This window comes from Lemur catta, chromosome 1 (genome assembly GCF_020740605.2).
Source record: "Lemur catta isolate mLemCat1 chromosome 1, mLemCat1.pri, whole genome shotgun sequence".
In the NCBI taxonomy this organism is placed as follows: Eukaryota; Metazoa; Chordata; class Mammalia; order Primates; family Lemuridae; genus Lemur; species Lemur catta.
Window position 1 is genome coordinate 256,439,580 of NC_059128.1, and position 27,587 is coordinate 256,467,166.

Here is a 27,587-nt window from a genome sequence, read left to right on the forward strand (position 1 = left end):
CTTTGTAAGGCCCATTACAGCCTTTTAGCACTCAAGAACACTCGATATCATTTCAGCACTTCTGTTGGGGTTCATTTTAAGCAGGGAAATCACCAATTAAAGTAAAAAGTTTCAAAAAAAATGGTACTACATAAACCATGAAAAGTACACTTGTTTACAATGTGAGAGCTAACACAAGAAAGCAAAGTGTCACTTTGTTTTACCTCAGCTGGGAACATGCACATCAACTAGCTCAAATTTTGGTCCTCTTTGTGCAAGTATGGAATGACTATGTAAGTGCCACAAATATTGACTTAAGGTTTAAAAATAAATTTTACGGGTTCAGTGAATTTACAAATATGGAATCTGCAAGTAATGGAGATTGACTATATTTTAAAAAATTCATTTTCTAGGTTATTTTAACAACATTTATTGCTATTTTAGTTCCCCAAAGAGGACTAAAATGAAATAAGTGGATGTAGCTAAAAAATAAAAACAAATACAGGAAATATAACTGTGCCTCAAAGAGAAAAACTGATTCTAATTGAGAAGAATGAAGGTTTCCTGATCTGTTGGTATTGATTCGTGACCTGGACAAATGAGAAGGTTCCCAGTTAAGAGAAGGGGTTTACGGACTTGGGACCACACAGAGATGTGAACTCCTGCAGAACTAACATGGAACACATGGAAGGGAGTGCGAGGACACTGGGAAGGCACAAGGCAGCCAGACTATGCAGATACTTGAATGTCTTACTTAGGCTTTTATATTTTATTCCCTATGCAGTTAGTGAGTCATTTCTTACTTTGAAGAGCAAATGAATAGCCTTCAAGTGATGTATATAATAGCAAAGTAATTTTGGAAGCAATGGAGTGACTGGAGGCTAAGAGATCAATTAAAAGATTGTTATAGTAGCACATACAACAGACAAAAATAAGAGAATAGATTCCAGAGAGTTTTTACAGATAGAATAGAATTGAATTGGGGGAATAGTTTGAGGGAGGAGAGAGAGAAGTCAAAGGTGACTACAAGATTTCTAGTTTGGACTTTGGACGAGTAAGCAAATTGTGATGCTGTTTGTTAATAAAGGGAGAGATGGTGGGATTAGGAAAGTGAAGGAAGATACAAAGAAATCATGTTATTTGAGCATGAACTTTCCTGAGTTCAGATAAACAAGGCAGGTGGTAGAAAATGAACATGAGAGATGAGTAATGAAAACACAATTTATATAATGCGATATATCACTGCCCTTCTAATCAAGAAACATATGCCCTGGGGTAAGAGAAAAGAGAAAGGCATGAATGTTCCCCTCATCCATCTTGGTTTCCACACAGCTCTAGCAGAGGAATAGAGGGGCATTTCATTGTTTAATGGTATTGTATTTTTCACTCACCATGCTAAATGCAAGCCAACTTCTTCATGTTATGCTCTACTGAAGAAATAGTGATTTATTATAATTTCAGAGGAAAAATGAGTGATATTGGACTAAATGAGTTGATCTCCAATATATCTTCCTCTGAAAGGATTTTCAAGAGTAATTTTTCTGGATTTTTTGGATCATCTATAATACCATCTTTGAGTCTTATTTTAGAGAACATGTAGAATTGGAGGGGGAGAATGGACCAAATACATTTGGGCTTTGCTAAGTTAACCTGTGTTGAGTGGGATTTTTTATTGCACAACTTCTCGGACCGTATAATAACCTCATGTGCATTGCAGCCTCTCAGGAAAAAAAAAAAGCATAGGTAGTAATATGTGCTAGTGAACTATTTATTTTTTTTAACAAAACCTCCTTGCTGTGACCCAGAACATTCATATTTGAAAAAAAAATTCAAAGCTGATATGTCACTTACTATACAAAACTTGAATAACCTGAACTACGTCTACATGTCTTTATAATTTCTTTTAGCTATGACCAAGAAATGCCATGTCCTGTACCACCAGCAAGGATGTATTTGCAACAAGATGAATTAGAAGAGGAGGAAGATGAACGAGGCCCTACTCCCCCTGTGCGGGGAGCAGCTTCTTCTCCAGCTGCTGTGTCCTATAGCCATCAGTCCACTGCCACTCTGACTCCCTCCCCACAGGAAGAGCTCCAGCCCATGTTACAGGATTGCCCAGAGGAGATTGGGCACCTGCAGCACCAACCGGACAGGAGGTACGTTGTCACTAGCCTTTTTTGCTGACGATCAGATAATTTCCACTCCTCAGTGGCAGTTATTGAATACTATCCCACGTAGTAAGCCTTTTCTTGTAGTGTCATCCCACAGTAAGCCTAGGTAATTAACATAGCATATAGTATTGTTGACCACTGCATTAATTGATCATAGTGAACTGGCAATCATAAAATAATGTGCATTAATACTCACCCACTAATGATGACTGCATTCATAAACACATGGAGATCATGTGTATGCTTTGCTAATCCTGTAACATGTTATTGATGGTGGATATTTTTGTACTTTAGTTTTCCTTATGCATGAGTAAGTCACTTCTTTGGTTGGCAGAAAATAGATTTTCTCCTGCTCCTTTAAATTAATTCCACATAATGATTTGCTCCCTTATAGCTATAATGTCTCAGAAGAATGAGTTTGATATATTCATTTTTGGTTGACTTCATAATACCTTTATTTTGGTTTAGATATTAGGTTGGAGTTCTTTTGTCAGCTTACTAAATAATGTGTGTGTGTGTGTGTGTGTGTGTGTGTGTGTGTGCATGTGCTTAAACTTTCCAAACTCTATATATTGAGCATCCCCAACCAATACGTTTTTGTTATATACAATGATTTCACTTGTCATTTCTACTACATAAAAGCTATTACTGCATCATGTTAGCTCTTCTCTCATTGTTGATGATTTTGTTTGTACTATTTTATTGCCTTTGACACATTATATTATATATATATATATTACTTTCAGTATTCCTAATATCATTTGAAACTGAGTATATTATTTGCGTCAGAAGATTTTCCTTCAATCTTCTTGAATGAATAATAAATTCTGGTTTATGCCGCTTGAATTTTACTCTGTAGGTTAAAACAGAATTTTGCTACATTTATTAACTTATTATATATCATTAAGGGATTATCATCAAATTTAAATAATATACTTTCTAAAAAGAAGGAAGTAGTTAAACCTTCTTCTATGTGACAAGGGGGAGTCTGCATTGCCATACATTTAAAAGTAATGTTATTAACCCATGGAACTTCATGAAGATTGAAAACAAATAAGGCATCTCTTTTCCCTATTAAGGTCACAGATCATCTTTGCCACTCTTATTAGAAGCAAATGAGAGTCTAAAAGAGACTATTTAACTCTGAAATACCTTAGTTTTCCTTTCTTATTGTCTTATATTACCTATTTCCTTACCATTCCTGTCTGTGTTACCAGTGGTATCCAATATCTTCTTCCTGGCTGGCTCTTTTTTTGTCTTCCTTATGGTATCCTTTGTACCTTCCTCATAAGCAGAAGTAGTTTTACCTTTACCTATCTTAACTTTACAGACTCTTCCCCTTCATTCAGTCCTTGCTTCTCCTCACTGATAACTCTACTCCTTTTAATCTTTCCCTTTCCTTGGCCTCCCTTCTATTTCCACGCTCTCCTACCGCTTAGTATTGTTTAACTCCCCTGCCTTCCCAATTCCTGTTCACACCTCTGCCTGCTGAACTCTGGCTTATAATGTTTTGCTTCCATCAGTCTGCCTAAAGTAAGCTCCTGATAGTCAAATCCAAAGGCTTCTCAGTCGTTATCACAGTAAAGCTTTCTGTAATGATGTCAATTTTACAAATTGTTGTGAGAATCAATGAGATAATATATGTAAAATGTCTGAAGCAAAGTATTCAACAAATATGAGTTCCCTACAATGGTGCTCACCCTTAAGCTATCATCCCATCACTTGATTCAACTGTGACTTATATTCTGATGGCTGTCGGATTTATTTAGCCAGCCCAGACCTTTTTCCTAAGTGCCATATGATATTTCCACTTGGACGTCTCCACATAGCCAAATCCACATTCGTCATCCATGTGGATTTTTCACACTTGCTGCTTCTCCTACTTTGATGGATGTCTTGTTTAGAATTATCAACTATTCTTTATTCACCAATGTAAAATAGCCAAGGGAATAGGCAAAGTCATAAAAATACGTTTGTCATTCTAAAATAATCTTAATTGTCCTGTTTAATCTCTTTCTACCATTCCATGAATGAAATCATTCAAGTCCCTTCAATTCTAACTACAAACTAACCCTTGATTTCATTCCTATGTATCTGCTAGGCCATACCCTCAGTGCCTGTCCCTTAAAATATGGCCATATCATTGAACCAATCTCTTTTCTTCTTTCTCTCTTTTTCTTTCCACTCTCACATTACACTTCTTTGCACACAATGAGTCTAATTATGTTCTCCTCACAGGGGAGGGGAACCTAATTTGTCTTAAACTCACCAACATCCAGGTCTTACACATGCTGTTTTTTTATTGCCTGGCAAGTACGTTTCATCTTTCCAAGCCCAGCTCAAATGACACTCCCTCTGTGAAGCTTTCCTCTGGTTTCCTGGCAAAAATCAACCAGTCTTCTCTTTACTCTTCCGGAGGGTCTGTTCACATCTCTCTTACCATGCCAACCAATTTTCAGGTTGCATTAGCATTTGCTCTTTGTTTTTCAATTTCCCTATTTAATTAACAGCTCTTTGAGGACAGATTATGTCTTACTCATGTTGTTGAGTAACACAGAACTTTCTTCAGTAAGTATTTGATAAATGGAATCTGATACTACAGAAGAATTTGGAGTTGACTTTCTACTGTTTTAGGCTGATGAAGTCTTGTATAACTTGAGGTGGATGTATATAATTGGAAAATACACTAAGTATCTGAACTTATAATAAATTTGACTATATTCAGCCTTTCTAAAAGGTATGATTTTTGGTTTATAAAGGTATAATGAATTTTATTTCTAGGTTCATTGCTGGAAATAACACTGGGCATTAATAAAAAGTAGACGAAAGACCATTAAAAAACCTTAGTGCTTTTTTACGATGAATGTATATTCTGTATGTTTACTATGGAAATTTTTGAAAATACAGATGAACAAAATGAGAATATAAAGATGCTGATGATCTATGTAGTCAAAAACAGTCACTATGAAGACCTCAGGCAAGAGCCTTTCAATATTTCATCTCTACATATGCTCACATTGCTTTGAATTTATGATATGCCAATATTATAAGTCACTCTTTACACTAAAAAGTATATTTTTCTATGTGGATAATATTTTATTTAAACACTTGTAAAATGTGTCCTATAATTTACTTTGTCAATTTCCTAATATTAGGCATTTAGATTGTGTCTTTTTGATACTATTTACAACGGTGTGACTCCCATCTTTAATTGTCTTTTAATGAAGCCTTCTCTCAATCCCTTGCCCTATTCAAATGCCTGCCCCATCACGTCAGTAGATGACTTCTCATTCGTGTCAACTTGCCGCTTCCCTAATGGTATACATTCATAGATAGCTATTTCTCTACAAATCTCATTCTAGAGCTTCAGATGCATGTATCCAAGTACTTCTTCCTGCAGATTTTTACTGCCTAAATATTAATATCATTCTCGGCAATACACATATCTCCAGCCATAAATGCCCTTTCCTAGTTTCAACATCCATTTTCTCTCACCCGAATTACAGTAATGTTCCACTGAGTGGTCTTGTAGCCTTTAGCCTTCACCCTGCTTCAGTCTATCCCCTTCCTAAAATGCGACAGTGATCAAGACTGTCCCCTGCTTAAAATCTCTCAATGGCTTCCCATTTTCCTTAAAATAAAGGCAAGATTCCTTAATGTAGCAATTGAGGCCCTTTGTGATCTGACCCCTGTGTGCCTCCCATCCTCACCCATTGCAGTCACTGTCTGTGTTGTCTTCACTCTAAGTTTCTTCTAGTTCCTACACTGAGCACAGTTCTCACTCACCTCAAGATATTGCACATGCTGTGCCATCTTCCTGGAATGCCATCATTCCCTCTCTTTTTGGAATTAACACCTATGAATCCTTTAGATACTGCTGATCCTCCTCACAGAATCTTTCCCCAATGTCCCGACTTTGGGATAGGAGCCAATTCTATGTGTTCCCAAAACGCCCTGTGCATCCTTTGTCATGACGCTTACATAATACTGCATTATCATTGCATATTTAATTAATGTTGTTGATCTCCTCCACTGGACTACAAGTCCCATCAGACAAGGACCATATCTATTTTATTTAGCTGACTCCTAACATGATACCTGAGTTTCTGTTTCTATTGCTGTCTAACAAACTATTCTAAAACTTAGTGGCCTAATACAACCATTTCATTTTATTCACAGTCCTACCGGTCAGGAGTTCTGAAAGGATTCAGCTGGGCAATTAGTCTTCTATCAGTGGGCTTAAGCTGCATTGCTGGGGCTGGGAAATCTACTTCTAAGTTAGTTTTTTTGCTCGTACATCTGATGTCCCTCATATGTCAGATGTCACTCGTATGCATCGTGTCCCTCATACACATGATGTCCCTCATATGTCTGATGATCCTTGACCTCCCTCTGTTTCCACATGGAGTCTCACCCTCCATGGTCTCACCAAATAGCCCAGGCTTCTCATAACATAGGGTCTCAGGATAGTGGCACTTCTTACGTGGCAGCTGGCATCCAAGAAGGCTGGAAGAGGAAGCTGCCAGGCCAGTTAAGAATGACATTCAGAATAGGAATACAGCCTTACTTGTGCTATATCCTATTGGTCAAAGCACAAGGTCCTTCCAGATTCAAGACTGTAGAACTAAACTCCCTCTCTTGATGGGGGAGTGGCAAGTTCTCATTTAAAAAGAGCATTTGGAATGGGAGATACTGTTATAGACATTTTGCAAAATATAATCTGCCATGGCCAAGTACACAGCTTGTGTTAAGTATATATGCCTTAAAATTGAATCTTTACATATCTTGAAGTATAAAACATGTTATACTTTACCTAAGCTCTTATTACATGTGATCTCTTTGGTCTAAAAATTTAGCAGTCTTTATCATAGTAGGCAGACAGTAAATATTTAAAGGATAAATTCATTTAATACTTTTAAATTTATTGATCAGTGGCATATATAAATAATGCAATACATATTAATAAAAAATTACTGAACTAAAACCATTATAACACTAATATATTCATTAAATAAATATTAAAGACCTGTATTATTGTGGATATTGCAACTTTGGCATTCTAATGAACTTCTGGGTTATTCCATTTTTGTCCAAACGGGATAAACTAGGTGACCCATATAATAGAAATCAATCTTCTCTTTTTTTAGACAATAACTATGAAAGTAATATAATTAAACTTATTCACATATATTGTTTCCAACTGTGTGGTACAATTAAGTTTACTGCAGTCGATATTTAGCAAAAATCTCTTAAAAAATAAAAAGCATTTTCATGTATGTAATAGAAATTTACTGATATTTTATTAATATAGACAAATTGAGGTAATAGTTATTAATACTTGTACAAAGCATTGAAGCTACGTACCAGTGTTAGAAAAAATCTCAAAGGTATGCATTTCCCCCCTTTTGTCTTTTGCCTGGTAAATGCAATGTGGTGAACTGTATAAACACCTACTTTCATAAATTAATGACATCATTCTGCTTCTCTCTTGAACATGTTTATGAAGGCATCATTTTTGCAGGAGCTTAGAGTGTTGTGATTCGCAGTCACATACTTGTACATTATTTTAGAAGACATTGAAACCCCTCAGGGGGAGAAATCTAGAGGGTTGAGGTTCATTTGCTACCAGTCCCACTTGAGTGTAGCATCTTGAAATAGCTTTTTGTTTTCAAATAGAATATATTACATATTTCAAACTGTACATGTTTATCACACATTCCCCGGGCTTGCCTTATTTACAGATGGTTTGAATAAATTTTTCTGTCTTCCCTCAACATTTGTACAGGGTGGTTGTAGTTAAAAGCCAGCCCTTGTTTAACATGAAGATATTTTTGCTCTACAGAATGTGAATTATCCAAACACAACAATGCTGGCATCCTTTCATAGTGAGGTTGGCCATTCTACATCTTTTTATTGATGGTCAAAATTGTTCCCTTTGTGCTAAAAAGTCTTACATGTCTTTTAAAAAAAGACGTTTCTTGTGGCATTTTGGATGCATATGCTGACAAAGGCTGTAAATTAACTTTTAAGTGTGGTATTTTAGTGCATTCCAAATTAAACAATGGTTTTTCTCCTATGTGTATAATACACTCCATATTGAAACAATTATCCATTTTAATCTCTTAAATAACTTCAGCTTTGACACATTTTTCATATTTCTTCTAGTGCCACACACAGACACATTAAAAACCACCCAGAAATAAAAAATAACGCATTATGTTAAAGAATTTTTTATGTGTATATATATTATAAATATGTACACACACATAATAATATATATTTACACACATTTTTGTGTGTATGTACACATAGTTTTTCAATGTAATGTGATATTTTTCATTTTTTGGGTTTTTAATGTATCTGTATGTAGCAAATATCTCTCCTAGCCTTTATACACACACACACACACACACACACACACACACACACACACACACACATATATACACACTTGTGTGTATATATATAAAATATATATTTACATTTATATATATGTGTGTGTAATAATACCATTCCTGGAAGGAAGCTCATGACCTTGGAAATAAAATTTAGTTTTAAATCCTGCATTTGATATATACTAGCTGTGGCAACTTTGGCAAGGTTTTTGATTGCTCTGAATTTCAATATCCTCTTCTATAAAATGATAATTAAAAAAGTAATTCAGAAAGTTGTTGTGGGAATTATGTGAGTTAACATTGTAAAATGTGCTTAGCTACAAAGTAAGTGCTCATTAAATGAGTTAATTGTAGCATTTTTATAATCATTTATTTTTAATGTTTTCCATTTACATTAATAAAACAGGTTTATTGAAGTGTCTCAATTCATTGGAATAAAAAGCAGAAAACATTTTTCTCAAAAACTGCCATGCCACCCTAACAACTATGCTATATCAAACTTACTTGTCCCTCTCTATAGTGGAAATCTTGACCAGATCCTGCATGCTTTTGACCTCAGTTAGATCTTGACCAAATCCTTTATGGTTTTGACCTAAGTTGAATCTTGAGCAGATCCTAAATGAGTTTTTTGGTTTGTTTGCTTGCTTGCTTTTAATTTAAGATCCAGTTCTGTTCATTTTAAAACCTTAATCGTGTATTCCCAGACCTCCTTTGCAGAATGCACCTGTCTGTGGCTATAGTGGCACGGAGTGAGGGGGCATATTCTGCTTTCAACCACCTCCCTGCTCCTGCCTCTTGCAGGTGCATTCTCCTAGGTGCTAAGGCAGGGAAAATGGAACAACAAAAGGACAAACTGGATGAAGATCCAATCTTCGTTTTGGTTAGCCCTAATAACAATTCTATCTCATCTTAATCTATGAGTATTAGAAGGTTGGCACGTGAGGGGCACCAGCACTCCCTTACCCCACAGGTGAAGGCCTCCATCCTGGGCAGCATCTCTAGGCATTTGTAGTTTTGGAATGATTCGGACATAGCTTCAGGTTGACTACCAGTTGGTGGCATTCATGCCATATCTCCTCTAATTCCCCAGGCCACAGAGGTCTCCGGATGGCACTAGACCTTAACCTCAGTTACCCTCCAGCACTAGTGCTGAGGTTGGCAGGCTTGTGTGCAATCCACCCTCTTTACTGCTCAATAGTGCAGAATTTGATGAGGTGTTGTCATGACTTTTCTACCTCATAGTTCCCCATTACGTCATCTCTCTAACATTGCTTAAAGAGCACTGGGACTGTTGAGCAAGTCCCTGACCAAGCTGGCCTCCAATCAGAAATCACCACATGTCTTCCTTTTTTGCAGGCACTCTCCTAATTTAGAAATTATCTCTTGGCATTCTCCTCCCTTGGGAGTAACTTCTTTCTACACACCTTGCTTTGCACTAGAGTCCAAACGCTCTCTACCTTCTCAGTCATCTTATATTCCCTGAGGATCACGGTGTTGGGTGGTGTGAGTGGAAGGACTGCTTTTCAATTGTGATGTTCTTCAAGTCTGTGAACAGATGGTTGAAACCAGTTATCGGTAACTCTGTGAACCTAGATTGTGGAAACTACTTTATTTTGTCCTCAGGTTTGGTTCCTAACTAATTCCAGGACATAAGAAAAAATACCTTTAAACATTTTGTTAAACATATAGATAGAACAGCAATAAACACATTTGAGTTTAAAACAGCCAATAGCATTCATTTAGTGGAACTCGTAAGTGAATAAATCAGAGAAAAATTGTTCTTGGCTGCCATAATCTTTTCTTTAATAGAGTGAAATCTAAAGGAAATTGTGTCATATTCTAAATGTGTAATATTTTTTAATCCTATGAAATTCTACCCTTTATAGTCAAGATAAATGACTTCATTTGCATGTAATAGTAGGAGTGGCAATGGAGGAAAGGGAAAGAAACAGATGTTTATGGACCAAACTGTTTCACTAGCAATATCTGTTGTCTTTTTTAATAATAAACTATGGATAATATTTGAAATGCTTTAAGATAAAGCGTTTAGGCCTGTGCTCCCAAAACAAGTATTCCTTCTCCTTTTTAACTGAACATAATCCAAATAATAAAACATAAGAAGACTTATAGATAGCTGAGTGTATCTCTATTAAACCTGAATCAAAAGGTGGCCTAAGGAGAACCTCTGGTTATGAGGTGCAACTCTAAATGCAATCAAACTTAGTCATGCTTTGATTTCCAGTTGTTTTTTCTGAACAATTTAGCTCAACAGAAGCAAAGATCAAATCACTGTACTTGCGAATTTCTTGGTTAATTTGTCCTTTTCTGTCTTAAATAATGAGTTGAGCCAGACGTATTCACTTATCTTCACGCAGACGGCAGCCTGTGAGTCCTCCTCCACCACCACGGCCGATTTCCCCGCCACATACCTACGGCTACATTTCAGGACCCCTTGTCTCAGATATGGATACAGATGCACCAGAAGAGGAAGAAGACGAAGCTGACATGGAAGTAGCCAAGATGCAAACCAGAAGGCTTTTGTTACGTGGGCTTGAGCAGACCCCTGCCTCAAGTGTCGGGGACCTCGAGAGTTCTGTCACGGGGTCCATGATCAATGGCTGGGGCTCAGCCTCAGAGGAGGACAACATTTCCAGTGGACGCTCCAGTGTTAGTTCTTCTGACGGCTCCTTTTTCACCGATGCTGATTTTGCCCAGGCAGTCGCAGCAGCAGCAGAGTATGCTGGTCTGAAAGTGGCACGACGTCAAATGCAGGATGCTGCTGGTAAGTCATACACCCTTCACCAAGCTGGAAAAGAAAACCTGACGTGTTTATGTTAGTGGCTGATTCTCTTCTATGATCTTGTGTCCCATATGAAACACGACTATTATTACCGTATTTTTTTTTTATGTTGCATAAGGAAACCAAGGTCCAAGAACATGACTTAGTTGGATTATTCTTTTTTTTTTTTTTTTGGACAAGGCTTTTTCAATTTTCTATTTTATTTTTATTTAATAAATCTTTTATAATGTGAGCGATAGGAAGCTACCTGGGAATCCTCATTTTTAGGATCGTCATTGCAAAAAAATATATATATATAAAAACACAAATTGATATAATTTCTTTAAGCTATACATAGTTAAAAATGAAGTCTGTGTTTTTGAATGTATGCTATAATTCTTTAATGTAGAAAGTCACCAAGATAAAATTTATTGTTATAATGCTCTTATCCCACTTAATTAGAAATTCTCTAGGAGAAATAAGTAAATATCCAAATGTGACACTCACCCATTGGAAAATGGGCTATTTCTCCTTAATCCCTATTCCCTTCATGTCCTTTCAAATTAGAGTATTAATTTAATTGGGCAGATATAAGAATGTGTGCAATGTGCATCAATTTTCAAGCATAAATGTTCCATACTTAAAGTAAACATTTTTAATGTAATAATTGGGGAAGCAAGCTAATCCAAAGGCTTAGTACATTTTTTTTCTATTTTCTCTTTTCATTATGTAGCCTGATTTTAATTACCATATAGCCATTCTTATATTTTAACACATTTTTACTCATCTCCTCCTCTTCCCAACCCTTTTAGAAAGGGTATAGTTTAAGAAAGAAGAGAATTTAAATTTAAAACATATATTTGTTACATGACTTTCATTTCTGTAGGACAAATATATACATACATACATTCATATATACATTGTGCTTGTGTGTGTGTGTGCTGTATGTGTGTTTATTTCTGATAGCCAAGAAAATACGAATAGTACAGTAAAATAACATGGTCAGCAAGAAAGCGATACGTGTCAGAGAAAGAAAAGATTATCACAACACATTGATAATTAGTATTTTGTTGTTTTATATTTTTTAGTTTAATAACTATCAATTGGTGGTTTTCCATGTTCTCTCCAGATATTGGATTAGTCATTATTTTGTATCAGCATAGAATATATTCAGAGAAAATTTAAATCATTATAAAGTCATCTCTGTGTGTTATTTATCAAGAATGTGTTGCAGAAAAAAATGTCTAATATCTCTCCACTTATTATTATAGAATTTATATTTATTTCAGCTAGGCCTATGTGTCATGAAATTCAACCAAATATCCTTTTTATTCCCCCAGTAGCTACTGAATGTAATAAACTATGCAAACCTAATTATCTTTTTTAATAAATAAATAACAACTAACTTTATGTGTAGCTTTGTTTCTCCTTATGTTTTAATCTTCTATAAAAAAAGTGAAATTAAGCCTCTCAAACCACTGCTTTCAGATTTCATTTAGAGTGTGTTTCAGTTCATTAAATCAACAAAACATAAAATTATGTTGAAAATTCATCTGTAAACTACCTTATGCCTCAGGGTCCATGAGCAGTAGATAGCCTTACACGATAGAATGAATAATGGATTCAGTCTCGGCCCTATTTCTCTGTTTTCATGGATATGTAACTTTAATTGTAATAGTCTCCATGATAGCTAAAGAGAGCTTGGTTTAATATTTTATTGTGTTGTAACTTAGTGACACTCTTGTTTTCATTTGTCTCATAATTCTAATGAACTAAGCATGCATTGGCCTCTGCCTATTACATTGGTCTTTTCAGGAGATGGTGCTTATCATGTGACTTGAAGTTAAAAATGAAAGAATAATCCAATCACGTTGCTTCTCACTTCACTGCAGTAATGTCTATTATTCAATATGCTTTGGTTGGCATCTTTAAATGTGTTGATTTCATTATATGTGGCTTCTCCTGTTTAGAGCCAAAAGACATGTTGGCTAGGTCTGTTTGAAGTTTCTTGTGGCAGAATAGAAAGTTCCGGATTTGTGCCTGGAATTTCTAGAAACCAAAACAGACGAGGTCAAGCATAGTGCCAATAGCTCTTCATTTCCATTATGGATTAAATATGTCAAATATGTTGTAATACAACATCTATGTTATACAGCGAGAGAATTTGAAAGCCCTAAAATGCACCGTATCTGATTAGTCAATCTAATTCCCACTGCATCCTGGGAATATTGTTCCTACCAAAACAAATAACCAAAAACTACCTCTGCCACCACCAAAAAACAGAAGTCTTGAGGGGTCACTTTAAGTATCCAGAACAGGCACATATCTTGAGATAGAAAAGGGGTGTAAGTAATTTTTGGTAGGCCTAACTATGTGAGTTAAATCAATTTCCAACCACCTGGAGAGAAAATACCTTAGAATGTATTAAGACATTAGGAGTCTGCCTTCAAAGAGTACCATAAATATATATTTAATTAAAATAAGGTTGTAATTAGTACTGTTCATTCTTAGAACATGAATTTCTTAAGGACTCTGGCTCTTCCTCCTGAGAAAGCAACAAACATTGACTATATCACACAAAAATTAATTACTATTTTTGTTCAAGAATAACATTTTAGGGAAGCTAGTTGCAAAATAATTGGAATGTTTTCTTTAATAAGTAGTTGTAATGAATTTTAACAGATGAAAAGCACTGTGGTTAGGGAAAAAAAAAAAAAGAAAAACCAGAAAATGCTTTTAGGGTGTTTTCTCCAGCGGATAGCACAAGCAGTGTGACAAAAAGCCTATTATTTGTTGGAAGAGTTTGTTTGAGTTTTTTTTTAAAAAAAAAAAATTAGGGCTGTTTCTAGCTTTAATGTTTTGTTGTTGTTGTTATTGTGGTAATTAAAATTCATTGATGTGTTTGGCTCTGTGTTTTTTTTTCCCCCCCCTCAGGCCGCCGACATTTTCATGCATCTCAGTGCCCTAGGCCCACAAGTCCTGTGTCTACAGACAGCAACATGAGTGCTGCTGTGATGCAGAAAACCAGACCAGCCAAGAAACAAAAACACCAGCCAGGACATCTGCGCAGAGAAGCCTACACAGATGGTAAGTCCATTGAAACGCATGAAAACGTCTATGCATCTCGCCTATTTAACCTGCCTCTCTAGGACTAGAAAATGCATTCACTGACATTAGAAATTACATTAAAAATTCATTAGCAGTCAGCTTCATATTACTTATAGGAGTGGTCTACTTCCACATCTCGTCAGGCACCGCTATTCCTTGCAGTTTTCTAATAAGCTGGTTATTTAAATCACTAAAAGAATGTATACCTTTGATATTTTTGAAAGGTTATATTATAGTTTCAAACAAATGGACATTGCTATCGTTGAAGGAATGGCATAGGATGAACCTTCGTCAGATTCACTGATAAATCCTCCAGAGTGTTCTCATTTTCTTTTTCTTACAATTCTGCATTCAAATAGAAGACAGTGAACATGTCTGAATATTAATTCTAACTGTAGCGGTGTTACAAACATTTATTTTGGACACGAAAAGGCAAATCGAATCATCTTCCTTCATGCCTTCACATACAGTATCGACTCTCACTGAAGAGGTAACACTTGGATTCTCGAGGGAACAGGGGAGGGTAATGCAAACATCGTGATGTTTTCTAGAGCAGGCCTTTAATGAAAGTGCCTCAGGTGGCCCAGCATTTATTAAACCACCACCTTCTCATTTTATAAAACAACCCCACGGGCTTTGTTGGAAATTCATGTAAGATAAATTCTCTAAGACTCGCCCATCTTGTCAAGTTTGCTAAATTTGCTAAAGGGGTGGAGGAAGAAGGGTGTCACAGGCATAGTTTCCCCACCTCCTGGTCCTCTGCAACTGCAATCTGATTAGGACTTTCATTACCAGTCAGCAATTTTTCAAAAAGGGCATCATTTTCCATTATCATATGAAAGCCTAATATTATAGATCCTTATCCAAGGTTGCAAGGAAGGTTTTCGAGGTACTTCTCTCTGTGATTCCTGCCACTTGACAGAAAAATTTAATACAAAGCTCACAGCATGATGAGCAAGAGTAATTTTGCAGTGAGTGGCTGTCCATGCTATTATCTGTACTTTATTCTGAGTATTTTCTCTCACTAGCATCTATCTGATATTAGACTACATTAAATACTGGCATGACACAGCGCACCTGGGCCTCCTGGCTTCTGCCCAGGACTCTTTTGTCAGTGAAACTGAGCTGTCAGAATATTATCTGATTTTGAAGGGTTATTACAGTGGCTTTGTGCATGTTTGCCTCTGTGAAGGGACAAACACTAGGTGTAAATCCCCAATGTCTACTGGCAATTTTACATTTATGGGACCTCTATAATGGCATTTTTCAAGTTTTATAGCTGTTTTATCAATTTTTATTATCTAGAAGAGAGTGCTTCTAACTGGAAAACTGACCAAACATCAAGCCTGGATGTAAACACATCCAAATTAAATACATAAGGGAGAAAATCTGGCCTAAAGCTTTGTGTAGATCTTTCCATCTCTTATTTGTACTTGTTTGGATGGGATCCTGGCATTGACTGATGCTTTTAAAAAATGTTGTAAATAATATAAGCATGCCAAGATAAAGAATATTGTATTACAGTTATAAATTACACTATGCCTGAAAATTGTTATCTATATTTATTGTTCCACATTCTACAGTACTTATTTCAGTGTGTTTAATAATTAAATATAAATTCTAACTAATCCTTGAATAATAACTATTAAATTGAATGATGAAACACCCAAGTTATTATTTTAAATTAATTTCAGAAATAACCAAGTAAATGTATTGAAATATTTGTAAAGCCAAAAGTTAATCTGAATTATTATTTGGATTTCTAATTGCTCATTTCACAAAAGTGATTATGCAAAGTTATCATAGTGCATACTGCAATATAAAAGCCAGTAATTATTTTCTCTAAGTAACAAAAATAAAGTGGAGAAATGACTAAAGCTATTTTTAAATTATAGCATTCATTTCCTTTCAACATTTTGATAACCATCCACCTTTAAGTTATGTTTATTATACTGACAAGTCTTAAATTTTACAATGGATGCTTACTGCTTGATAAAAGAAAAAAATAACAAGACTATGTATTATTTTATACATATCCCATAATGCACATTGATTAATTGAAATCATAAAAGCAGAAACTTAATGCTCCAGATACAAGAAATGCGTACATTCTTGAAAGCAGTGGTAATGAGAGAAACAAAAACCATTTTCACAGAAATTATTTTTTAAAAAATTTTATTTTTAATTATTGTAGATACATAATATTTATATATCTTTATAGGGTACATGTGGTGTTTTGACATAGGCATAAAATGTGAATTAATCAAATCAGGGTAGTTGGGGGATCTATCACCTCAGGCATTTAACATTTCTTTGTGCTAGGAACATTCCAATTCCACTCTCTTAGTTATTTTATTTTATTTTTATTTATTTATTTTGCTTTGGGTATAGTGCAGTGGCATCATTGTAGCTCACTGCAATTTCCAGCTCCTGGGCTCTAAGCGATCCTCCTGCCTCAGCTCACCGGGTAGCTGGGACTACAAGCTCCTGCTGCTGCAATGCCGGACTGGGTTTTTTTTTCTTTCTTTCTTTTTGGCAGGGACAGGGTCTCACTCTTGCTCAGGCTGGTCTCTAACTCAAGCAATCCTCCCGCCTCAGCCTCTCAGAATGCTAGGATTATAGGCTGGAGCCACTACACGGGCCTAATTATTTTAAAGTATACCCTAACTTATTTCACAGAAATTATTTTCCGAAATTACTACACTGCATTTTTGGAAAAACTATTCACAGACCAATTCATAGAGAAGCTCAATGGCAGACATGATTTGTATAATTGTTAAAAAAAAAAAAAAAAGGGAGAGGAAGAAAGAATTTAAAGAGCTCCAAATCATTACAGTGTGAATTAAACATATTAGTAAGACGTGGAGGATTTTGTAGACTTTTTTTCTTTTTAATGAGTAAAATGTATTGACTACGATGGATGAGTTTGATTATTGTCAATAGACTTTTATGAACTAAGTTCAGAATATGGTACATCAGTGTTGAGTTTGTAGCATCTTTGCTTTGTAAATTTTGTTCAAATTATCAATTTCCTTTGCAGAATTTTTGTAAACTATATAAATAAGAATAAAAAGTGGTTATGTGTGAACTGATAAAGAATAATTTTGATGGTATTTATTAGTCAGCCCCTATATTAGTTTGCTAGAGCTGCCATAAAAACATACCACACACTAGGTGGCTTAAATAACAGAAATATATTTCTTCACAGCAGTATTGGTTTCTTCTGGGGCCTCTCTCTTTGGCTTATAGATGGCCGTTTTCTCCCTGTGTCTTCACATGATCTTCCCTTACTGTATGAGTGTGTCCTGATCTCTTCTTCTTATAATGACACTAGTCATATTGGATTAGGGCCCACCCTCGGGAACCTCATTTTAACTTAATTACCTCTTTAAAGACAAATAAAGTCACATTCTGAGATACTGGGGGTTAGGATTTCAACATATGAATTTTGAGAGGACATAATTTAGCCCATAAGAGTCCACCAGCCCCTAATGCATGGCACTGTGGCCGTACCTTGCTCGGTAGTCCGATACAAAGCCTTATAAACACCCAGGGAGTCCTCGATGCAAAGCAGTGCTACGTGCTGTAGTCACACTGACAGGCAGTATCTAATTATTTATTTATTTCATATTTGCCTCTTACAAATTTAACCCAGATGAAGGACAGGATTAAAACACATGAATATTTATCAGTCAGAGTCTTACCGAGTTAAAGCCAAGCATAAGTGCATTTCTAGGACCTTCTAATAGATTCTTCCCAACCCCTCTTTTCCACCTTTCTGATGCATTTACATAGTTGATTTAAAAACCAAATCTATATTATTTCTCCAGCTCCACTTTTCATAAATTATAAATGCACCCCCCTCTTTGGAATGATGTTATTTTGACTTGATTTATCATTAATTACATGGTTTGGGGGCTCTAAGCAGTTAAGTAAATAGAATGCTGGATCTCTGTATGGAGTTAATGCTGGTAGAATTGCCTGAATGCACATGTTCTTATGTGTTACTTTACATGCATTATATTGTTATTCGGAAAGTCTTATATAAAGAATGAGTGTTTATATGATTATATAAAGTCTCTCTATAAAAAAAAAGGTCCACAATCCCATTTGTTAAATCTAATTTGTACTACTTGTGTTATGAATTGGGTGAAAGCACCATTTATCACTATATGAAATACAGAATTGTTTATACTGTGATAATCGCTGGTTTAGGTTGGTAATCATTTTACAACACCTAAGGAAAAATTTATTTGGCAGTCTGTGTATATAAGAAATCAAACCTGCCAGCATTTCCCTCTAATTGTCAAGTAGATACAGTGACAATTATATACAGGAGGTTAGAATTCTTAAAATTATGATGTATTCTCTTTTCCTTTATATCTGTGTGGTAGATAGCACCTTACCTATTTAGAATATCTGTTAATAGATTTTGTCTCAAGAGTCATATATTCCCAAGACTTTGTACGATCTTATGATAGTAGTAATTATGAGCCCTGATATCTGATAAGCCCAGACGTTTTATGACAATGGTGGCAGTCATCAGCTTCCTGATAACCTGTGCTTGCAATCCAATTTAAGTTTATAGCAAGCAGATAGTGCAGAAATGAGCCTACAGTCACTCACTCCCTCCGCTTCCTGGTATATTATGAATTAAGACTTTCCTCTTCCTTTTGCAGCCAGTCCCAGGGTGGGTCTCAACTTAGAATCACTCTGCCTCGGGTCTCTTGGCTTCAGGCTACTCAACAAAGTGTGTTTTTTAACTCTCCCTTTGTGGTTATCTCTAATAAATAAGTAGCAGATGAGGGAGGACTCTCACCATAGTACTTATTTTTATGTACTGTTTTTGAAAACCCTATGAATGTTGTAAACAAAGGGGGAAAATCATTCACTAGTGACACTTTTCTGAAGCTGAACTCATATCCTTCCTTTACCAATACCTCTTCCTCATTCCTGCACTTCATACCTTCAATGGTGTTTCTCTCATTCACCTAGTAAACACTGACCAAAATCCTAAAAGTCGTCTTAGATTCTTTCCTCCCACCTCTGTACTATATTCCATTGATCATGAAATAATATTGACTTTTTCTTCCTTAATCTCTCTCAAACAGATCTTCTGCTACCCATCTGATAGGCATCAATACCATTAGATGTCCTATCATTAATTATGTAACCTATTATAACAACTTCTTGACCTCTTGGAGTGACACTTTTCCTTTTAATACATCTTCCATACTATAGTCATAACAACCTAAACCTAGCATATATATATTCATATTCTCCTACAAACTTACCAAATATTATTAGGACATGTATTTTTTTCTCTTCAGAGTATATTTGGAGTCATTTTAAAAGATAACACTGCTTAAAGAAAATAGATTTTCTAGATGTCAAATTTTCTGACTACTTTCATCCTTAAGTATATCTATGATATAAGAAAGAAAATTATGATATATTTATATTACATATAATGTCTATTACTTAATATATAACTACAACTGTACATATCTATCTATACATAAATAAGAAATGAACCTATATTTATACCAGTGATTATCTAATTTAAAACCTGTGGGTATATATAAAGAGTGGAGAGATCTTATCAATGAATGATAGATTATATTAACAAATATTTGATTGAATTGAGTATCGTGAAGAACGCTGAACCAGAAATTATGAATCTAAAGGCATTAGCCCAGGTTCTGATTATATCTAGCTTTGAGACTGGACAATAGCTTAAGGTCTATGTGTTTGAGTTTCCTTATCTATAAAATGAGAAGGGGGTTAGGTTAGATTAGGGATGGCAAATAGGTCTCAACTCAAGTGCTAACCTCAATCACTTTGAAGTGATTGCCTGAAGGAGGAAAGATATACATCTGGGACCAACAGTATTATGCTGAAATCAATTGGAAGGTCTTCCATGGTTGGGAGACTGGAAGTTAGAGTACATATGCCCAGTATTAGCTGTCGCAGCAGTGGGACAATCACTTAAGTCCCAACTCTACCATTCAATAGTTCTGTGCTAGATAAGAGAGTACTTCAAATTGTTGGTTTTCTTCTTTCTTGGTTGCCTTCAATTGTTTTAGTTCTTTAAGGTATGATATCTTACAGCTGAATGGGACTCCAATAGTAATCCTAATATTTGATGATTTTGTAATACCAGACTTTTACAGCCTTTTAAATATTTCTTTGTAGATCTTCCGCCTCCTCCCGTGCCACCGCCTGCTATAAAGTCACCCACTGTTCAATCCAAGGCACAGCTGGAGGTACGACCTGTAATGGTGCCAAAACTCCCTTCTGTAGAAGCAAGAACAGATAGGTCATCAGACAGAAAAGGAGGCAGTTACAAGGGGAGAGAAGTATTGGATGGAAGACAAGTTGCTGAAATGCGAACAAATCTAGGTGATCCCAGAGAAGCACAGGAACAGCAAAATGATGGGAAAGGACGAGGAAACAAAGCAGCAAAACGAGACCTTCCACCAGCAAAGACTCATCTCATCCAAGGTACTAATTTACTCCAGCAGCAAATAAACATAGATGAACATATGTTTGCCAAGGCACACAGTTAGACCTTACAGCACCACAGGAAAAGTGGTCAGATTAAGAAGTTTGCTCTTTAAGGAAAGAGACAGGCATGTATCCAAATAATTTTGAAACAATTCATTCATTCCAGTGCATTGGGATTTATGATATAGGCAGTGGTAAGCCAGCAAAGAATTTTGAATGAGAAAAGACATAATCAGGTTTGTGTTTTAGAAAAATAAGTGGTGGTACTGCATAGTGGAGGAAGAGACTGGAATCAGGTTGATGAAGGTATCAGAACACTGCAATAACAATCTAGGTATAAAATATGAAAACACTGAATTAAAATAGTGCAAATGAAAAGGAGAGAACAACATAAACGGGTATTTCAGAAACAGGCCCAATAGGACTTGGTGACTAATTGAATGTAGAAAGGTAAATTGAAATAATAGAGTAAACAAAAAAAAAATTCAAATATTGATTAGGTGATCATATATGATTAGTGAAACACAATTATATTAACCTATGTAGAAAAAAACAGAGAAAAAGATAAATTTCAGGGGGAAATAATGTTAATTTTGAATGGATTAAGATGCTGACAAGAATACAGATATAAAGAAAATCAATAAGAATTTAGAGAACTAGGTTTAAAAATTAGGAGAAAGAATGTGAGTACAGAGTGGATTTTAGAACCCACAACACAGAGGTGGTATGAATTACAAATGCTAAATATCAGCAGTGGTATGCTGGTAAATGGTTAACAATAAGTTCTCTGGGAGGAAAACAAAACAAAACCCTAATTGGTAGCCATATGCTTACTTCTGTTGTATAAATACTCCCCAAATGGCTAATTTCCAGCTACTAATGTGAAGTCAGTGAATGTGGAGGTAGGAGGAGATGAGTTCTTGTGAAACATTGAGCCTGTTCTAGCACACCACTAGTTAGGGATGCTTATACTTAGAGGACAGGCAGGCAGTCAACATTCTATCAAGGAAACTGAAATTGTCTGGCCCAGAGATATAATAATCAAGATATCCAAGCTATTAAAAATAGTATCCTAGAAAGAATGGAGTGGGAAATTTTTAGATAGGAAGACATATAAAATGCCACAACAGTGAAAGGTGGATGTAAACCCAGGGGAAAAAAGATTTTGCAGTATGTTGTCTGTGGGTGGTATTCCAATGAACTATTTCTAGTATAGTAAGTAGTCAGAGTACAAGCAAGGCTGTAGGGGATGGGAAAATGAATGGAAATTTTGGACCAATGGTAATGAACATAAGCTCTTTTCAAAAGGTTGGGATGAGGAGGAGAGATTGGGATAGAGTTTGACAGGAAGGCCAAATCAGTGGAAGTGTTTTAGGATAAATGTTTTAGGATAAATATTTGAACATTATTATAGACTAAGGAGAGGAAAGCATTTAAGAGGAAGAGATACAAATAAAGGAAGATGGTTGATGGAGGAGTCAGGGAACAATGATAGGGGAATGCAACCTAGAAAGCTATAGGGCACTTTATTGTAAGAGAGATATTTTAGAAAGGTTTGACATCAATGTATTGCTTTATTTATTATGGACATCTGGTCATTAGCTAACTTGCTTTCAACATGGAGGCAGTTTCACTTTGTGCTGTGACTGTAGCCTGAACCCCTAATCCAGGAATGGACAGTATAAGTAATTAATAAGTAAAGCCGTGCATTTCAGACGGAGTACCTCTATTTTGTGACCACAAAGTCTCTGGTGACATCACCACTATCCAAAGTTTGAAAGACTTATTAGCTTATTTTTGTCAGTTAAGCCAAAGTTGATCAGGCTCTGAACTTTTGACTCATGGTGACTATGCTCCAAGTAGTGATTCATAAATAGAATGTGATGATGTGAATTATGAGATTTATATCTGGCCAGAAACTATGGACCAATTTCCTGCTCGTAAGTAGGCTTCCTCTAAAGTAGGTGAGATTCTTCAGAAGACAATTTTACAAACCTGGAAAGATCTTGTATGCAGAATTAGAACGAAGAGATGAAATTTTTAAAAAGCAATCTTCAGAAATGTAATAAGTTGTATTTTATGTTATGAAAGTATTTGTAACTAAAGAACTAAGATTAGACCATTAGTCTAGAAACAAGGAAAGCTATTCCGCTATTCCATGGAAAGCACTGAGATACACTGACCAGTTATTATTTTATATGTTCTGCTCTTCCAAATTCTTATTTGAATCATAACCTTTTGTATATATGCCATTAAATGATCATTTCTATGCATCGCTATAATTTTCACCTTCATAACTCAATTTACATTAATTGTAATGAAAGAGGTACCCTGATTTACATATATGGTGAATGATTATTTTTAATTAAGGAGAGTAGTCTTCTAGACTTAAATGTCTGATCTTTCTGCTGACATTTACCTCATAGTTCAATTTATTTTTATATATATCAAGCACCTACTATGTTATTAAGCATTGTACTAATTCCTGAGATTTATGTGTAAGCATGAACCTTGACCTCAAGGGGTTTGTAGTCAGAGAGAGAGGGAGAGAGAGAGAGAGAGAGAGAATCTATTAATTCACAGATATTTTCATATTCAGTGTAACCCTCATGGTGCCATGCTACTTGAGAGTCCAGAAGAGGGACAATTTGTCCAGGTTTGTGGAAGATGCAATGTTAGGAAATCTCTCTCTCTCTTTTTTAATTTCAGAATACTACAGGGGTACACATGTTTTGGTTACATAATTTGCTTTTGTACAGTTTGAGTCAAAGTTATAATTGTGCCCTTCACCCAGAGGGGAAGGGTAAATTCACCTCTAATGGGTACAAGGAAAGATTTCTTGATCCTTCCTGGGAGAACTGACACATTAACTGAGTGTTTAAGGATAGGTGCAATTTAGTTTGGGTGAGAAAAGTGGATTGTTCAGGTGTAGAAGTCAGCATTAAAGGATTGAAGGTTCATTGAGGAACTGTAAGAAATTCAGTACTTCATTAATAAAGGTAGCCAATGGTGATGCTTAAAGAACATGTAAATTATGTAAAAGGAAGTTGGCTGAGTGAAGGGAATAGCTCAAGAGGCAGAGACTTGTTCAAAGATGTGTGCAACCCCCAGACAAGAGAGAAAGAGAATATAAACCAGGCTATGGGAGCAGGGATGGGTGACTGGGAAAATTCAAGAAAGTTTTTAAAGTCAAAATCAGTCTTACTTGTTATATGTTTGAATATGTGGAAGGGTACACTTAAACGGTGTATGTGCATGTTTTTGAAAGGAAAGGAAGAATGTGAAATAATTTCAGTTCTCCTATCTTGCGTGTCTTAATGAACAGTGATATCATTAGCTGTATTACGGAAAACAGAGAGGGAAGAAATCTCAGGGAAGTGAGTCGATGAGGTCAGTGTTTGACATGTTGGGTTTCAGGAAATGCTCCAAGAGTTGTCCAGTTGTGCTGTCTATCGCAGCCTAAGACTCAGGGTATAATGCAGGAGTGGAAAATATAAACTAATGATTCAGTATGATGCAAATAGTAGTTAAAGCCACTCATCCATTCCCTCAAAACTATTTATTAATGACCTATTATATATTAAGATAGGAGTATATCAGCACACAAAGCAGACAAAAATACCTGCCCTTATGACAGTTATTTTCTAGAAAACATTATAGTCTGCGAGAGTGGATGAAATCACATACAGTGAGTAGAAAATATGTATGTATGTATATATATATATAAATATTGGGCTGAAAATAGAAACCTGTAGATCATCAACATGCAAAAGGCACTTGCATCATAAAAAAGAGTTCACAGAAATTGCCAGGTAGGAAGGAGAACTGGAAGCTAAGAAAATAAAAATGTTTAAATTGATTAAAGGCAGTGAGCAGTCCAGAGGCATAAGGATGGAAACATAGTTAGCATTACCAATTTTCTTAGTTTCATAGTAGTAATGTGAGCATAAATAGATTTCAGTGGGATACGGAGTAAATGGGAGTTGTGACTACCAATATTGAATCCAAATTGCTTTTCAAGAGGCATTGCTGAGTACTGAGGAGACAGCGAAGGTATTGATTGGTTAGAGCACAGGCTTAAGGAGAGAGTTTTTAGCAAGAGAAAGATTTTATCCTATTGTCGTTTGACAAAACAAAAGTCAGTAGAGAGAAAAAAGTTGATGAAACAGGGGCAGAAGGTGATAGTCACAGGAGATCTAGTGCTGTGAAGAGAGCAGTTATGCTCCTGGACTGTGAAGCTCCTCTGGGCTGGGGATGAAAGTTGAGATGAGTGTGATGAATAATACAAGGTGCCATCAAGGAGGACTCTACTGGCTTCATAAAGATGACCTGGGCCTCATGGAGGAGAATGTTGGTGCAAGGATGGAGGAGCAATGATTTAGAAGAACCGTGATGGTGGGCTAGAGCCAAGCCTTCCTCCTCACCCTTCCACTGGAGAGAACATCAGTGGAAATTTCAGGGGAAATCAGGTTTCATTCAGGCAGTGTGGATAGTGGAGGAAGCATTTGGGGGAGGTGGAAAAAAGGATGTCAAAGAGTTAGTTTTTCATGTGTTTGGTATCCAAAGAGCAGAATGGACAGACTTTGGAAAGAAGTGAGCTGTTTGATGATTCATCAGGAGCACCAAATTTAAAGCAATATAGAAGTAGAAATTCAGGAGACACCAATTGACTGGAATGGCTTGTTTTTTGAAATTAGCAATAATGGTAGGCTTGTGAGATTCAAAGTTCCACAATATAAATAAGATGTAGAAATGGAGGTTGATTTTTTTCTTTTTTTTATGTCTGTGGAATAAATCCAGAGTTGGCTCTGTTTTGGTAGTTCTAGGAATCTGGGCTTGGTTTCTGCTAATTCCTTACGATAGTGCTGTATAGGTTACATAGTGATTTTGCTATCTCATCTGTTTTCATATCACAACTAGGAGCTCCTCTAGGTATAGATACTATTATCACTTTTTTGGAAAAGTGGAAACTAAAGTCTAAAATAATCTGAGATTCTATTGTGAATGACAGAATCGGAAGCCAAGTCTGACACCAGGTTTGGTTTACCTCCTTAAGTGATATTGGTCTCAAGTGGGTTTGAGATGGACAAAAGCATCTGAGTGGAATCAATCCAAATCCCTGACTGCTCCTAGGAAAACAACAAGGCTTGTAATTTTCATTTTCAAAAGCCAGTGCTGCATTGTTCATTATGCTCATAAAGTATCTTTATTTATACCTCAGAATCACTGATGCTTCCTTATTCAGAATTACAGTTAGACCCAAGTGATGCTTTTCTACAGTGAGTGTATGCTGGTGTTCACGTTTTCATTATATCTCATTACACAGAGGATATTCTACCTTACTGTAGACCTACTTTTCCAACATCAAATAATCCCAGAGATCCCAGTTCCTCAAGCTCAATGTCATCAAGAGGATCAGGAAGCAGACAAAGAGAACAAGCAAATGTAGGTCAAAGAAATATTGCAGAAATGCAAGTACTTGGAGGATATGAAAGAGGAGAAGATAATAATGAAGAATTAGAGGTATTTATAATTTTTCCCCAAGGTAACCAGCATTAGACTCTGGTTGCTAAATCAGCCTCAAAGTTAGGAACATCCATAAAAGTACATGGAAATGTTACTATTTTATCACAAACTTTTCACTACCCTGATGTCTAGATGCCAGAAACTGAAGTTTTGAGAATTTAAGAATTTTCTTGGAATGTGTTCCAACGTTTTAAATTTTAATTGGAGTTTCTTTGTAGATCTAGGGCTCACATGCATTTGCCGATTTTCGGATAAGAAATATATATGGAAAACACATTGTTGGGAAATAAGAACGGTTGATCTAAATTATAAGTCATAGTGTTGTCGTAGGCTATAAAAACCCAGTAAGGTGACAGAGTGAAATGACATAAATGAGGATGTTCAGCCTATGTTGTCTGTCACCCTAGTGATCACCAGGACAATTTGATTTGATTATCTTTCACCTTCACTCTTCGGAAAATGTGAACCTAGTCTGAAAATGTGAACTTGGTGTATGACATTGACCTTTCCAGATGGAGACCACTTCCTGAGTCAAAGATATGCTCCCTTGTTAGAATCTATAGATAACAGGAAAAGATGTAGCTGGCAGTTAAGTCATATCATATTATAAAATCTGCCCCCCCTTTATTAAAAGATTGTGTTGTCTCCATTTAATAAAAAATAAGTTGAGGATAATTTTTTATAAATATATTTAACCTTATGGAGATGATAAATGAGTATTAAATTAGAACTTCTTATAATAGAAGATAAAAAATTATATCTAAATTAATGTTCTATAAACTATTTTGATTTTGAGGTTTGAAATAAGAAACACTTTCCTCCTGCAAACGTTACAGCAGTTATCTTTCAAGTGTTTTTAGTTTTTAAAGTAGAAGAATATTTATGGGGAACAGTCATTACTGTTAACTCCAGTATTTAAATTCAATAAGAGCAGAGCTATAAGGTTGAGTTGAGACTGAGGGAGGTACAGAATCAGCACTCCTCCTCTCTCAGAGCCTCGTGTCCCACCCCATGACACTGAGGCTAAGTGCAGAACAGAATTTGGACTTGTTGGAGAACTGATGAATTTGCTAACAAGACTGACTAAAGTTGACAAATTAATTAGTTGCCACAAGCATTTTC

At 35.8% G+C, this 27,587-nt stretch overlaps 1 protein-coding gene across 1 annotated transcript in view; it reads left to right on the forward strand.

Annotated features, from left to right (window-relative positions):
* Positions 1-27,587, forward strand: part of ROBO1 (roundabout guidance receptor 1) — a 70,415-nt gene that overhangs the window by 41,027 nt on the left and 1,801 nt on the right. The window contains exons 16-20 of the mRNA XM_045540454.1: positions 1,887-2,135; positions 10,921-11,327; positions 14,259-14,411; positions 20,628-20,936; positions 26,266-26,462. Coding sequence (XP_045396410.1) covers positions 1,887-2,135; positions 10,921-11,327; positions 14,259-14,411; positions 20,628-20,936; positions 26,266-26,462 — 1,315 coding nt within the window. The remainder of the gene's footprint in view (positions 1-1,886; positions 2,136-10,920; positions 11,328-14,258; positions 14,412-20,627; positions 20,937-26,265; positions 26,463-27,587) is intronic.